This window comes from Parasteatoda tepidariorum, chromosome 8 (assembly GCF_982258835.1).
Source record: "Parasteatoda tepidariorum strain Cologne lab strain chromosome 8, Ptep-v5.0, whole genome shotgun sequence".
Lineage (NCBI taxonomy): Eukaryota > Metazoa > Arthropoda > Arachnida > Araneae > Theridiidae > Parasteatoda > Parasteatoda tepidariorum.
This window is the reverse complement of record NC_141762.1, coordinates 23540908-23556691: the sequence shown is the minus strand read 5'-3', so window position 1 is coordinate 23556691 and position 15784 is coordinate 23540908. Positions and strand designations below refer to the sequence as shown.

Sequence of the window (15784 nt, the reverse complement as noted above, 5' to 3'; positions counted from 1 at the left end):
CACTAAACCTGTGAATTACAAGTGGTTAACTTATGCATCTTTCACTTAATTTTATTTTTTTAATTTAATTTATTTTATTTTATTTAACAAGCACTATTTTCAAAAATATTTTAACACACTGTGCATGCTTTTTCATTTCATGTAAGCCATAACACCATTTGTTGTCAAAAGTAAATAAAAAAACTACACTCATTATTCAAGGCAAGCTGATAAATATTCAATGCTTATAACACACTGATTAGCATATCTTTTATGAAATATTTAAATGACTTTACCTAGCATATAAAAAAAAACATGATATTTAAAGAACATTGCAGTACTAATTCTGCAGCATTAAATGGTACCTAAGTCACGAAATAATCATTTCTAAATATTTGTCTAAAAAACCAATAGGACTGCAATTGTTTGGCACAGAGCAAATAAGCTGCAAGCAACTTCCTTTAATGCTATATCGTGCCCTCTAAAGTGAGATAGTATTTACCAAATCATAAAAGCTCTTTCACAATCCAGTTTTACATTTTCACCTTTTCGGAATAAAATAGTACTTGTGAATGTTCTTTACATTGTTTCAAAAAGGAGTGTTCGAGAACGATTAGATTCTATCAAATTTGAAAAGTGCCTTGTTCCTATATTTCTGTATGTATGCTCAACGTTGCATTGTTTGGACTAAAAATTTCCTCTTAAAAAATTCGATTTCGTATTTCTTGACTTATACGGGTATTATTGGCTATAATTTTTTTAATCTTGATCAAGTTTCAAATGAGTTCATCATTGCAAAAAATTATAAAAAAAGTCTCAAATTGTCCTACTTTTCACCAATCATACATATGCTCTAAACAAATCATTGTTTGGAGTAAACAAATCCTCCTTAAAACTTTTGATTACTTATTTCTTGACAGATATAGGTATTTTTTTAAAAATTGACATTCACTTTGTAATCTGGAACAAGTTTCAAATGATTTCATCAAAGCAAAATATTATAAACGATTTGCAAATTGGCCTGTTTTATTTTAATATGTATGCTCCTAACGAAGACTTTTTTACTAAGAATTTCTTCTTAAAATTTTGAATACTTATTTCCTTACACATACCTGTATTTCTGAAAAAAATCTACTCTAACTTCATAATCTGAAACAAGTTTAAATCTATTTCCTCATTGCAAAAAATAAAAAGAAAAAGAAATCTGAAATTGTCCTTCATTACAATAATTACACATATATGCTCTGAACGTGAGTAAAGAAATCCTTCTTAGAAATGTTGAGAACTTATCTCCTTAAAGATAGTGGTATTTTTGCAAAAACGGATGATCACTTGGTAATTTAAAATAAGTTTCAAATGAATTCCTCATTGCATTCTGTTAAGAGCATATGTATAATTGGACAATAAGGAGGACAATTTGCGAATTTTTTATAATTTTTTGCAACGAGAAATTTATTCTGAACTTCATAAAAATTAAAAAATGATAGCCAATTTTTTCAAAAACGCCATTATAAGTCAAAAAATATGAGCTCAAAATTTTTAAGAAGCAATTTTTAGTCCAAACATTTAAGAGCATATAGAAATAAAGGACGACACTTTGCGAATTTTTTGTAACTTTTTCCAATGATTTTCAGGTTAGTAATAGACTAGATATCAGGATTAATTTAAATTTAGATTATTCAAAATATTATTTAAAGAACGGATTCGTTTTCAATTTCTCGGTTTATAAGTAAATAAACGAAAAGAAATAGATTTTTTTTTTTTAATTCTTTCTGCATTCCGCTAAAAAATCCTAGCTTATATGACATTTGAAACTTGTTTCGTATTACAAAGTAAGTGCCCAAAAAATTTTCAAAAAACAAAAAAAACCTTAGATGTAATGAAATAACTAACATTTTTTTAAGCTAAAAATTTTTAAGAAGCATTTGTTTAAACTATAAGACGTTAAGAGCATGAATATGATTAACATAATGGAGAACACTTTGCAATTTTTTTATAATTATTTGCAATGAATTCATTTAGAGCTAGTTTCAGATTAAAAAGTTAGCGTCAAATTTTTGAAATATATATCCATTGTTGCAAAGAAATAAATACCAATTTAATTAGATTCATTTTACATTCACGCTGACTGACCAAATGATTCGCCGGGTTTTGAATTTTTTCCTAACTTGAGTATTATTTCACTAACTCAAATCTTCAAGATTTGGAACCGTATAATTTAAGTAAACATTTTTTTTTTCTACTACTCATTTACTGTTAAGCATCCAAGGTATGTTATTTTATGTCAAAATCGTGTTTAATACTGTCGTCCTTTTCATTTATTGTGTGACTGCTATGTCTCTGTGTCACCCAGATTTGCAAAAATTTTGTAAAATAGCCGTAGAATATTCTTCTTAGTTGAAACAAAAGCGGATTTTTATAAAAGGAAAAAAATAGGTATTCTCTTGAATAGAATGTCACGGATTGTTCATGATCACAAACAGATGATTAAAACGACTTGGAACAATGTATGTAAAATAAAACGAAAGTGAATTATTTTATCGTCATTCCTGGCTTTATTTCATGTTGTTTATAGCTTCTGAATAATTGAACTTGTTATTACATCTTTATTAACTCGTATTCATGTGTATGAGAGCGTGTGCGAGCTCCTTCGTCACACGAATTCTCCCCCTCTTCAGTGGGCGTAATCCTTAATCAATCTTCAACTGTCAAAATCGGAGAAGGAAAATCGGAGGGGTGAAGAACTAAGATGAGGGAGAATCCTTTCTGCCCCAAAGTCACAGGTGTGCCTCGCTCAAAGTTCTCCCCCCTCCTTTTATAATCACAGGTTCGGAGTTGACGCTAATCCATCGCACTTGACATTATCTTTCTTTCCATAGGGGTTGATAGTCATGATGCGTTTATCTCTGATTGGCGCCATTTCGTTAATATTTATTATTTACAAAATGTTATGAAAAAAAACAAAACAAGAATAAAATTCAGAATTTTTAAAGACTGCTTTCTTTTGCGCGAGGTTATTTTTAAAAATTTATTTATCGTAATTCGTTTAAAAACTTATTTATTGTTTTCGTTAATATTTATTATTTACAAAATGTTATGATTTCACAAAACAAGAATAAAATTCAGAATTTTTAAAGACTGCTTTCTTTTGCGCGAGGTTATTTTTAAAAATTTATTTATTGTAATTCGATTAAAAACTTATTTATTGTTTTCGTTAATATTTATTATTTACAAAATGTTATGACTTCAACAAAACAAGAATAAAATTCAGAATTTTTAAAGACTGCTTTCTTTTGCGTGAGGTTATTTTTAAAAATTTATTTATTGTAATTCGTTTAAAAACTTATTTATTGTTTTCGTTAATATTTATTATTTACAAAATGTTATGATTTCACAAAACAAGAATAAAATTCAGAATTTTTAAAGACTGCTTTTTTTTGCGCGAGGTTACTTTTAAAAATTTATTTATTGTAATTAAAATATCAGTATTGTAGAGTTATTTCGTAATATTTTTAATCCCCTTTGCTCACAGTATTTTATGAAACATAAAGTAAATTAAATATGAAATTTCTTAAGACATTTTTTTAGAGTGTGTTTATTATTAAAATTTATTTATTGATTATTTTCAGCAATATTAGTAAATTAGTGTGATTTAATGCAGCCACGTGCTAGGAACTAAATAGGACGAGAAACAGCATTCTTTTTGTCACTAATTTTTTAATATTAATTTATTAGCAATTTAATTCTAAATAGGTTGTCCCATAATTGCGAGATAAATTTTTTTTTTTTAGAATTCTTGACTAGGTAAAAAAATTACACATAGGTAGTCTTGAAGTAACATTTTAAAAAAGAAAATTATTAAAGATTGACGCAATCTATTAATTACAGTAAATGTAGCATAAAAATATTTAAAAGCAATTCCTTTTTAACATATTTTAAAGGTGTTCGCTTTAGTTCCGTACCATTTTTCACTTGAAATAATAAAATTGTATATTAATTATTTAATTCTGCTGCGATGAATCAGGATAATCTTTTATGAATCTTAATCAGCTTCTCAAATATTTACCTTTTGTCAAAAATTTTAAAACTAGCGAAGACTGGAGTTTATGAAAAAAAATTATTTTGAATGTTTCTGAAATATAGATAGAACAGTTGTGTTCATCAAGGCACTAACATTTCATAACAAATAAATCAGCTATAATATAAAACTAAGGAAATTTAAATACACACTACCGTGCAATAATAGATAAGACACTATCAGTTTTTCACCTTTTTTTTTGTTGGAAATTCTCTCAAAATACCTAGAAGATTATTTTATGAATTTCAAGAGTGCAATAAATTTTAAAAACTTCAGAGGTGATCTAAGGGGCCGGCAATAAATTATGAGCGAAAACAAGTATTATAGCATCTTATTTCAGAAAATGTAACAATAAATTTATTAACTCAAAGGACACTTTGTTATTATTTGTAAGAAGTACATAAAATTTCGTAAGCTTATACTATGAAAATATGGACATTTTTATAGAATAAATAAATAAAAACTTTTAATTGCCATACGATTTTTTCCTAAAACAGGAAAAATACTCAATAAAATAAAAGTTTTAGGAGAAATTTTTCATTAACAAGCATGTTAAAATTAGACCAAGAAAAAAAAACAAAAAACAAAAAATCCTTTAAAATACGTTTTTAAAGTAGTTCTCTCCCACCTGCGCTGAAACAAATATTTTTTCCTAATTTTGCAGTATAATTTTTTGAAGATGTTCAAATCTTTTTTTTCCCACGAGTTGCTAACTACAATTCCCGACAAAATTTTAAAAAAATTCTTCATGCGCTCATATCTTGCGCAATTTTAAACGATTTACTTTCTGTTCAATTTTAAAATTATCTTGTAATTAATTAAAAATTTCTTCAAAATTCTTATTTCATTTCATCCAATATTTTTAAGCTATAGCAAAAAACAGCTACAAAATAATCCTCAAATTAGGACAGTGTATGTTCTACATTTACATAGCTGTAAGAGGACCAATTGTACTCGATCTTGAAAGAGTGAAAAATTCTTTGGATTGGATTGAGGTATTACCTATGATATAAGAAAACTTAAGTTTATATTCAATTCAATGCTACTAACCTCGATTTCCGATAGACAATTCTTCGTGTAGGGGAATTTATTTATATTATGCTGGATATAACCTATATACTATTCAATAAATATATACTATATACACTAAACAGCCTAGAGGAGAGAAAAAAATTGTAAAATTCGATAAATTTTTATTTTTTGGCACTTTGAAAATTCTATATTCGATATAATATCCATAGCAATTTATAATAAAAGATGTTTACAAGAATGTAACGGTAATTTTAAAAAAAGTTATGATACATTTAACAAAAGCAGGAATTAAAACTTTAGTTTTTCGAATGATACTGAATCTAATTTTATCAAAAAATCATTACTTAATTATCAAAATTAGTTTATCTGAGACAACTCAATAAAATATTAGTGCAGTAACATATTTGCAAGTTTCTCTAAAGTAGTATAGTATTAAGTTTTAATAAATAGCCAAATTCCTGTAGCCGAATAGCCGAGTTTTAATAAATAGCTGAATAGATTTTTCCTTATTATTTTAAGTCTTACTTTTTTATAAATTGATTACAAGAAATCAATTTAAATTTTAGAAGTAAGTGAAAATTTATCAATTTGTTCTAAAATGAATGTGTCAAACCGAACTATTTTATTTCGTCTCAACTTTAGACTGATTCTAGATCTTGGAGTTCTATAGTTATTAAGGTTTATGCCATTAAACTATTTTCAAAAGAAATTCAATAGAGACGTACGAAGAAAGATTTGGAAAGAGAGCTCATCTTATAATTGCCATACCATAAACCTTCGACACATATTAATCAGGCCTTACAATTTTTATTTCGTCGCACCTTCAGACTGATTCTAGATCTCGGAGTTCAACAGTTATAAAGGTTTATGCCATTAAACTATTTTTAAAAGAAACTAAATTGAGACGCACAAAATTCTTATGCGGCTTTCACATTTATGCACGAGCGTTAATTTATCAAGGGCTTAATACTGGTTGTTGTTGTTGTATTTAATTTACGTCGCACTAGAGCTACTCCGGAAAGTCAATTAAAAAAAATAAATTATTTCATGATATCAGTATTTATTTATTTTTCTTTCAAAATATAGTTGAAAATAATTTAAAAAGAAAATTCATAAATACTCATCTTAAGAAAACTTTTTTTTAATGTTCAGTAAGGAAAATATTTACCAAGTAATTTATTAGGAAAGATACGCACCAAATACTTTGAACTAATTTACTAATAAATAAGTAATTTAAAAATTATATTTTAAATTTCCGCAAGAAAATAAACAGTCTCGTCTTCTTTTTTTTTAACTTTACTAATAATCCATTCCTACGGAAAGTCAATTAAAAAAAAAAAATTATTTCATGATATCAGTATTTATTTATTTTTCTTTCAAAATATAGTTGAAAATAATTTAAAAAGAAAATTCATAAATACTCATCTTAAGAAAACTTTTTTTTAATGTTCAGTAAGGAAAATATTTACCAAGTAATTTATTAGGAAAGATACGCACCAAATACTTTGAACTAATTTACTAATAAATAAGTAATTTAAAAATTATATTTTAAATTTCCGCAAGAAAATAAACAGTCTCGTCTTCTTTTTTTTTAACTTTACTAATAATCCATTCCTACGGAAAGTCAATTAAAAAAAAAAAATTATTTCATGATATCAGTATTTATTTATTTTTCTTTCGAAATATAGTTGAAAATAATTTAAAAAGAAAATTCCTAAATACTCATCTTAAGAAAACTTTTTTTTAATGTTCAGTAAGGAAAATATTTACCAAGTAATTTATTAGGAAAGATAAGCACCAAGTACTTTGAACTAATTTACTAATAAATAAGTAATTTAAAAATTATATTTTAAATTTCCGCAAGAAAATAAACAGTCTCGTCTTCTTTTTTTTAACTTTACTAATAATCCATTCCTACGGAAAGTAAATTAAAAAAAAAATATTTCATGATATCAGTATTTATTTATTTTTCATTTAATCGCATTCATTTAATCGAGAACTAAATCATTAAGCATTACGTTAGTTACCATTGATCGCAAGAAACGTACAGAAACTAGACAGTATAACTTATAAAAATTAATATGAATTTAAAATTTTCTGTGGACGTGTTTTTCTACTTTGAGTAAATTAGATTCATTCTTATTTTTATTTAATATATATATATATATATATATATATATATATATATATATATATATATATATATATATATATATATATATATATATATATATATATATATATATATATATATATATATATATATATATATATATATATATATATATATATATATATATATATATATATATATATATATATATATATATATATATATATATATATATATATATATATATATAAGGCATAAGCCTTATTACGTATTTTTTAAATAAGCAATTTTTTTGTACTTATTTTAATTTTTCTTTACTATTTTATTTGTAGTTAACGAATGTTTAAAAAATTCAGATTGTTAAAAATTTTATTCTCGCAAATAAATATGTGTGTATATGCTACCACCTCAGAAAAAAAAAACATTCTTAACTTCTTTCACATTTTTTCTATTTCAATTAAATTTTAGTGACTTTTTTGTATTAATACTTTCAGAACACAAAAAAAATACTGAATTACTGATATACATTTCTTTAAAACGAAGTTCATAATAAGTTGATTTCAGTAATAACATGAACAATACCTAGTGCATAGCTTCATTTAAAATACTTCTAATATGCAACATATATATGTATGCAACTTCTTTTGAGAGAAGAGAGAATTGGCGAGTTTCTAGACTTCAAGAATTGTAGCAGGATTCGAAGGTATTAAAATACGCCAATGCCAATCTCATTGTGTAACCCCTAAGCTTTCTCGAAGTTCTTCCTTCCAACAGGTGTGTTCTTAGGAGGGGGGGACTGTCTTGAGTAGTACAATGGGTTATCTTTTGGGCCAGAGAGGGCATCCCCCTAAGATGAAGCTTGAAGAGGGGTGCTAGAGGATTATCCTTTATCGCCTCTTATTTGCAAATTATTTATAACAAGCTGATTGTAATACTGATTAGTAGAGGAAAGCACGTGCTTTTTTGAAAGTTATTATCTTAAAATTTCAAAAATTTATTCTTGATTTAAGTTTAAGTTATTTAATTTCAGACAATTTATCAAAAATGAAGTAAAATAACTCTATATTTATCACTTAATATAAATGGTGTTTTAAAAATCATACATTTCCATAAATTATAACTTAATGTTAGTTAATAATTTTAGTTTGCAGTTATTTAATTAAATTTATGTTATGTTATTAATGTTCAGTTATTAATTATTATTAATTTCTTATAAAAATTGCGTAATGTTTCTTAAATATAAGTTCTCAAAGGTTTTAATGTTGGTTCCAATTTTTCCTTGGTTTACATTTATGCGCATTTTAATTTTTCTTAGTTATGATACTCAACTTATACCAGTTTTTTCATTATTTCGATTGTAACTTAATGATGTTAATGCTAAGTTCTCCTAATTGTAGTTATTTAGTTTAATTTACGTACAATGCAAATTTTTATTAATTATAGTTATTTTTTATTAACATTTTGTAAAACAATTTTAGGAAAATTTTCAATTTTTAAATGTCAAAGTTTTCATTATTTTGATGTCATGTCATTTAAACTTATTTTTTATCTCTATCATCTATATTTATTTATTCGCTAATTTACAATTATACTACTGTTTTATTAAAAATATATTTTGTGAATATTTGGATTATATTTGATTTTTTATTATTTTTCAATCATGGCTATGCGTGAAAATTTAACTGTAGCATAACTCTTATACGAATAATTTCGTAATCTCTTCTTAAAGAAGTAAATGTTAGGGAAATCTGTTTTTAGCGGTTAACAAAATGCATTAATAATTATAAGAAATACACATGGAAATCGAGAAAAAAAGTTATATATTCTTTTATTTAAATCGAAAGTCTTATCTCTTTACAGGAAGGGTTTATAAAATGAAAAATTATGCTCGGGCTTTCAATAGTTGCACAATATATACATCACAGTATATGTCATGCCCTGCGAAAGATTTTATTCATTGCAAATTTTTCTTGCTGAAAAGCAGAAAATTTTGTATTTGCTGTTATTGTATTTGTTTATTATGCTACATACATACATACATACCTTACCTTTGAAAAAATTTAGTCAATAAATAATTGTGTCAGTAAGTATTACAAGTAAGTACAGTCAGTATTTTTACAATATAAGGCATATTTCAACGAACTCTCAATCTTTAAAAATGACTTTTCATTTCAAATCTTAAAGATAATAATTAATGTATTATAAAAACTAATAGAACCTTGTTTCTTTATTTTTATTAATTTTAAAATATTAGATCGGACAGCTATCAAAAGGTTCAGGCAAAAATTTATCTCTGATATTTAAAAAAAAACACTATTTTTTTGGATTAGAGAATTAAAAACTAGTGGATGTGAAAATTAAGAGAAACTTGATAAGTTTCATTAATGATATAAATCTTTGTTCTACAACCACTTTCTTTATTGATACAAATCAAAACTGGCTTATTGTTTTTTAATTTCGAATGAAACTGATATAGATATTTATCATGTTCTAGGAATTTTTTGCTTAACTTCGAATTATGGAAAGTTATCTCCTCCATTTTATCTAAGTTGTACCATATTAAGTACACTCCGTTGTATAATCTTTAAGGGCTGCTAAAGAGTACTATAATTTGAAACTCGTTTCAGTCGCTAAATGTTTGGCGATGGGCATTGCTTAAAACTAAGGGGTCTGCACTTCAAAAATCTGTTCATAACACACTTGCCCTTTGACGTATTGATGAATCATATCTGTTATTATGACTCCTGTCCTACCTGCTTGGTAGAATTTCTAAGTGTGGACAGGCCTAACACCTTGTGAGCAAAACCTTTTAGCAATGCAATGAAAATACCAATTATATTCTAATTTTATATCCTCATAATGTAAGAAGAAAACACCACACAACCTAAATATATTCTAAACAATTATCTTTAATAGTATCTGGGAAGAAGGGGTTTTTAGAAATTTCATTCTTTTTTTTCCTTATGATCCTCAAAGAGACTAGACGATAGCTCCTGATTCCTCAACCCATTTCACTGAAAAGCAAAAGAAAACTTCATAAAAATAAAATTAGTTAAAAATTATAAAACAATGATTTTCACACAGTGTCATTCATTTTCCAAGTTTTTTTTAAAACAGAAACAGTTTCTTTTTTTTTTAGAAAAAAATAACATTTTTGCATTAATTTAATATATTAAAAGCGTGAACTTAAATATGAAAAGTACTTTTTGGACCTTTTCGAAGCCTGTGATTCTGCAGCAAATAATGCATTTCTCGTTTCTCAACTAACCCGAAGCCCATATAAACCAAGGAAAAAAAAATTTTCTCGAAATATTAGTTAAATAATTAGTTCAAACAACATAAATAAAAAAAAAGATTTTATTACGGATCTCTACAAATCACGACAAAACTAATCTTTAAGCATTATCTAGGCTACCGCAGCCTGTTTAAATCATTTTCTAATGCTTTTCCCAAATAAAGATTTCTTTTTCTCGCTAAAGTTTGGCGAACTTTTTATATTTAAAAATAAAATATGCTAAACATACAAAAGAGAATATAACACTTTTACTAAATCATCGACAAGTATAAATCAATATTCATTACTTAACAATTATTTTGATTTAACGAAAACAGTATTTTAGATGGATGAACAGTTAAATGGGTGATGGATGAAAGCCAAAACCATGGTCACTTAATGATATTATTAAAAACTAATTAATTTCTGATTAAATTAATTTCTGAAGACTCCAAAGTTTAGAGGTTCTGAGCGATCAGCTTTAGCAAAAGCATGATCACTTAGTTTGAGAGCAAGGTGGTGCCCCCCGCTTTTAAGTAAAATGACATGGTTATAGAAATCTTTGCTACATTTTATACCTCTATTTATAAAAAGTCATTGTATATTTCATATTTCTATGACAAAAATGAACTTAATGAGGCATACTTATAATCGAGACGTGGCATTAAATCGTGCGATTTGGCATCAGTTCTTATTCTGCTTTAGCTGATAATGCAACCACCATCTTGAAAAAAACTTTAAAAGATTTTTAGTTACGATGACTGACGGAAGTGCAACGAGTTTATGACGAAAAAAGCCATTTTGTAAAAATTCAGGAAGAAATTCGACAAATTCATATTAAGATGATGTTAAGAAATACATATATATTACAAGATATAATCTTCAATCCTATGTTAATTATTTTTATTACTGTATGGCACTGTTTAAAGTTTCTATAATGTATTGGGTTGAGTAAAAAGTCATTGCGTTTTTTTTTTCTAAATTTTTCAAAGTTCAGTTAAAGGTTTATCCAATTTCCAAACCGCAAGCCAATTGCTGTCCAATTGCCTACAGTACACATTTGGATTGATTGTTTCATTCCTTTGTTGGAACCCCCCCCCCAACAAAAAAAAGAAACATGACATCCTTCCACACTGAGAGCAAGCATAACCTTCTTCGTGTGAAATTCTGGTTTTGAAGTCTTTGATGGCGAATCTTCATCTCGTGACCAAAACCGCTTGGGCATCACATTGTTGTAAACAATCCTCTTCTCATCACCAGTTCTCATTACCAGTTTCGTTTTTTTAAAAAGGGTCGCTTTCTTCACGCTTCATGAACATATTGTAAATTTTATTCGTGCTGTTAAATGAACTTCTTTAAGCTCATGAGGCACCTAAATTTCGAAATTTCCTACGTGCCCCGGTCTCTTTAGAGGGATGTGAACACTTTTTCTGTTACTAAACTTCAATGCCTCTGCAATCTCTCGTGTCCTGTAACGTGGGTTTGATTGGATCAATGTCTTAATTTTGTCATCATCAATTCGGATAGGTTTTCCTGATCAAGGCAGCATCCCTCAAATCAAAATCAACAGCTCGGAATTTCTGAAGCCAGTTTTGGCATTGACGTTTTTGTAGAGCATTGTCATATTAACTTAACGCAATTTTTAACAAGCTTGACTCACGTTTTTCCCTTTACAGAAGTAAAATAGTAAAAGATGACAAAAATGTACACTGTGATCTTTCACATTCAACGTGCTGTGAAATGACAAAAACTTAACGAAATACTCTAAATCGTTCTTCACAATGAAGCTTAAACTGTCAGATATCAATTACGTGAAAAGTACTGCTGCAAATTCTCCCATTAATTCAGAAACTGAACTACTGCCATCTATTGCAAAAAAAAAAGGAATAACACACATTTTACTCAACAAATATACAATATACTAACTTTAAGTTTCAGTTTCATTTAATTAATCTTGTCAAGAACATTAGATCTCAATCTAAAATTCCTTACGTTCCTCAAACTAAAATTCCTTCTAAAATCCCTTAATAATAAACTTATATTTAAAAAGGCAATTTCTATTTACGTAAAGCGAGTAACTCTACAAATCTAAGTATTGCAAAATTTAGTTGATGAAAGCACGCCAGTCTTTTTTTTTTTTTTTTTACTTATCTTTAATGTTTGGGGAATCTCTCGTGTGTTTGACTAGATCAAAGTCTTAATTTTGTCATCCTTAATTCTGATAGGCTTTCCTGATATAGGGAGCATCCTTCAAATTAAAATCACCAGTTAACTATTTCTTCAGCCTGTTTTGGCATTGTCTTTCTTGTAGAACATTGTCACCGTAAACTCTGTGGAGGGAAAAACGCAATTTTTGACACGCGTTTCTCCCTTTACAGAAATAAAATTGCAAAATTTGGCGAAAATGAACACTTTGATATTCTTTATTAAACGTGCTTTAAAGGACCAAAACTCAACTAAATACCCCAAATCGTTCTTTACAATGAAGCTTAAACTGTTAGATATCAATGACGAAAACTATTGTTGCAAATACTCCAAGTCATTCAGAAACTGCACTACTGCCATCTGTTGCACAAAAAAAAAATGCAATGACACTTTATTCAGCTAATATACTATATTCAGACTTTCAATAAGTATCAATTTCATTTCACTAATTTTGTCAAGAACATTAGATCTCAATCAACATTAGATTGATAATTTAGAACATTAGATTCAATGCATTTATTTAATAATAAACTTATTTTTTGAAAGGTAATTTCCATTTTTTTAAAGGCGAGTAACTGTACAAATCTACGTATTGCAAAATTTGTTTGATGCAACAACCCACTAGAAAACCAAGGTGAGAGACTTATATCCTTTGCTATCGTTTATTAAGGAGTGTTTTTTTTTTTTAATAAATGCTCCACAGGTATAATAGGCGAAAATAGCAAAAAACTTACTTAATACGTACGGAAAGATCATGGGTATCTAATAAATGTTATTTTTAGATAAAAAAAAAATTTTTTTTTAGTTTTTATAAATATTAAAACGCAATGTTTTTATATTTATAATGTGTTCTTACACATTTTATGCAAATCTTTTTCAGAACACTTATAAAATCACCAACACTACAAAAAGCTGTATATATTTTGTTTTATAACCGTCATTGAACAGCCGACGCAAACTTCAGTTAATGGCTACTAATGTTTCGTTCCGTAGCCTTGTAATTTTGAGCCTAATACAGAAGACAAGGGAACTCAGAGATCAATACCGCCAGAGGTATTGATTAGTTATGGGAACTTGTACTTTGTGACCCCGATGGATTTAACGTGCACCAGGCTAGATTCGAAGACTCACCATCTTCATTAAATATTCGCTTGATTTCAAACAAGCTTGCTGATTGGCAATTGGTATAAGTAACATAAAATACACACAAAATGCTAGATGTTTTCAAATGCTAAATGTTTTCAAGATTTAATCCCCGCTTTAACCTAGTTACTGATGTACTTTAACTCTAAATAAAAATACAGTTAAATAATCTAGTTACTCATCTTTTGTAATTATTCTTTCAATGAAAGAACACAAAACATTTTTTAATATTTCAAACACTCATTGCAAATAATAATCAATCAAGAATAAACTTTAATTTTTTTTTTGCTTGTTTTACCTACCTTTTGCAGTACGTGGGAAGCATCATGCAATAGCTAATGAATGGGGAAAAGCAAACCTGAAAAAACTTTGAATTTTTAACACACAAGCATTGAACAGGAAACACTAAGTGCTCTGATAAAAGCCAATCTTTATATACATTTCTAAAATCCTTATCAGAATTGAAAACTAAAAAATATGCACTTTGGAGTATGAAAATTAACATCGGAATTTTCGAAACTACTTATACGAACTAAAAAGTTCTTTTCATACAATTATAAAACTCGTTTAATCAAAGTTATTTTGTGAAAAAATAATTTTTTTAGAGAATTATTTATTATGTTTAATATATTATTTAATTTAATAATGATCGAAAACACTTTGTCTTTTATGGTGCAAAATCTTGTACATAATTTCAAACTATATATTTCTAAATAACGAAGTTAAAACTTGAAAGAAATTGCTGCAAAGCTTCTGAATAAGGAAATATACATAAAAAAAATATTAAAAAAATTCCGCGCTTTAAGAGTTGTTAGATTTGAAGATTTTACGTCCTATTTTCTATATATTTTGGATGTTGTCATTTAAAATAATTTATATTAAAATACTAAATTTAAGCACTTTACACACCATTATTAAAGTTAATAATGTAAAATAATTACTTAATAAAAAACTAAATAATTACTAAATAAAATAATTACTTTATAAAAAAAGGTTTACATGGAATTATTTTAAAATAAACAAATTTTTTGTAATTGAAAATAACATACAGAAATTGAAAATAACATACTATGGTCCAAGCATTCGAACGCGCTCTTTACTAAATTATTAAAGCGATATGTACCGAATCAGAGATACGTAAAAAAAAAGTCGAACAACATTAAGGAATCCAAGCTATTGATCTCTTTCTTGCATTTATTATAGGGACCATTTCTTTCAAATTACAATTACTTTTCATGTATCGGAGATTTATGTATTCAAGGAAGTTGAGAAGAAAATAAAGATATGTTTATTCAGAAAAAAGTATTTAAATATGATTTCATAATTTGAAGTATAATCAATATTAACAACTTAGCACATTTTACCTTAAATAGCTACTCACTCAATTGTATGAATTGATGTGTATTCAGGTCATTTTGAAACGTGGGTTGCTATTAACGTTTCTTCTTTTTTTTTTTCTTGTAACCGTCGTTGAACAACTGACCCAATCTTGAGTTTACGACTACCAATGTTCAACTCCGTTGCCTTGTAATTTTGAATCCAATCCAGAGAGCAAGGAACTTCTGGATCAAGCATTGGGAGAAATTTACTTTCTTGGAAGAATTTATGATGGAACTAACTCGCATTTACGTTACATGGAGAGGAAAACTACGAAAACCTCCCACAGTTAGTCTGACTCTAACCCATGATTTGTCTGCCACTGAGTAGGGGAGAGTGGGGTCAATTGTAACAGGGTACGATTGTAACAGAGCAAAAATTTCGAGTGTTGGGTTCTAGATTTGGTTCCTAGGTGGTGCACAAGGTGTATTTAATAAATCTACGTGTACACCCCTGATGGCAACCATTTTTATGTACTTTTGAAAGAGTTACATCACAGAAGATATTTTCACGCCACGCAAGTACTTTTTTTGGTATTAGAATATTGTATTGTAACAAAGTAATTTTGTTTAAACAAATAAAA

The 15784-nt window shown here is 27.2% G+C and overlaps 1 protein-coding gene across 3 annotated transcripts in view; it reads right to left on the bottom strand.

The window, feature by feature from the left end:
- Window positions 1-10097: 10097 nt before the first annotated feature.
- The window catches only part of LOC122272511 (uncharacterized), a 29509-nt gene continuing 23822 nt past the window's right edge, over window positions 10098-15784 (bottom strand). For all 3 annotated transcript variants that reach the window (XM_087149415.1, XM_071180594.2, XM_043056296.3), the window contains 2 exons: window positions 14127-14182; window positions 10098-10216 (listed from right to left, as the gene is read on the bottom strand). In XM_087149415.1, coding sequence (XP_087005541.1) covers window positions 10204-10216; window positions 14127-14182 — 69 coding nt within the window. In that variant the 3' untranslated portion in view covers window positions 10098-10203. The remainder of the gene's footprint in view (window positions 10217-14126; window positions 14183-15784) is intronic.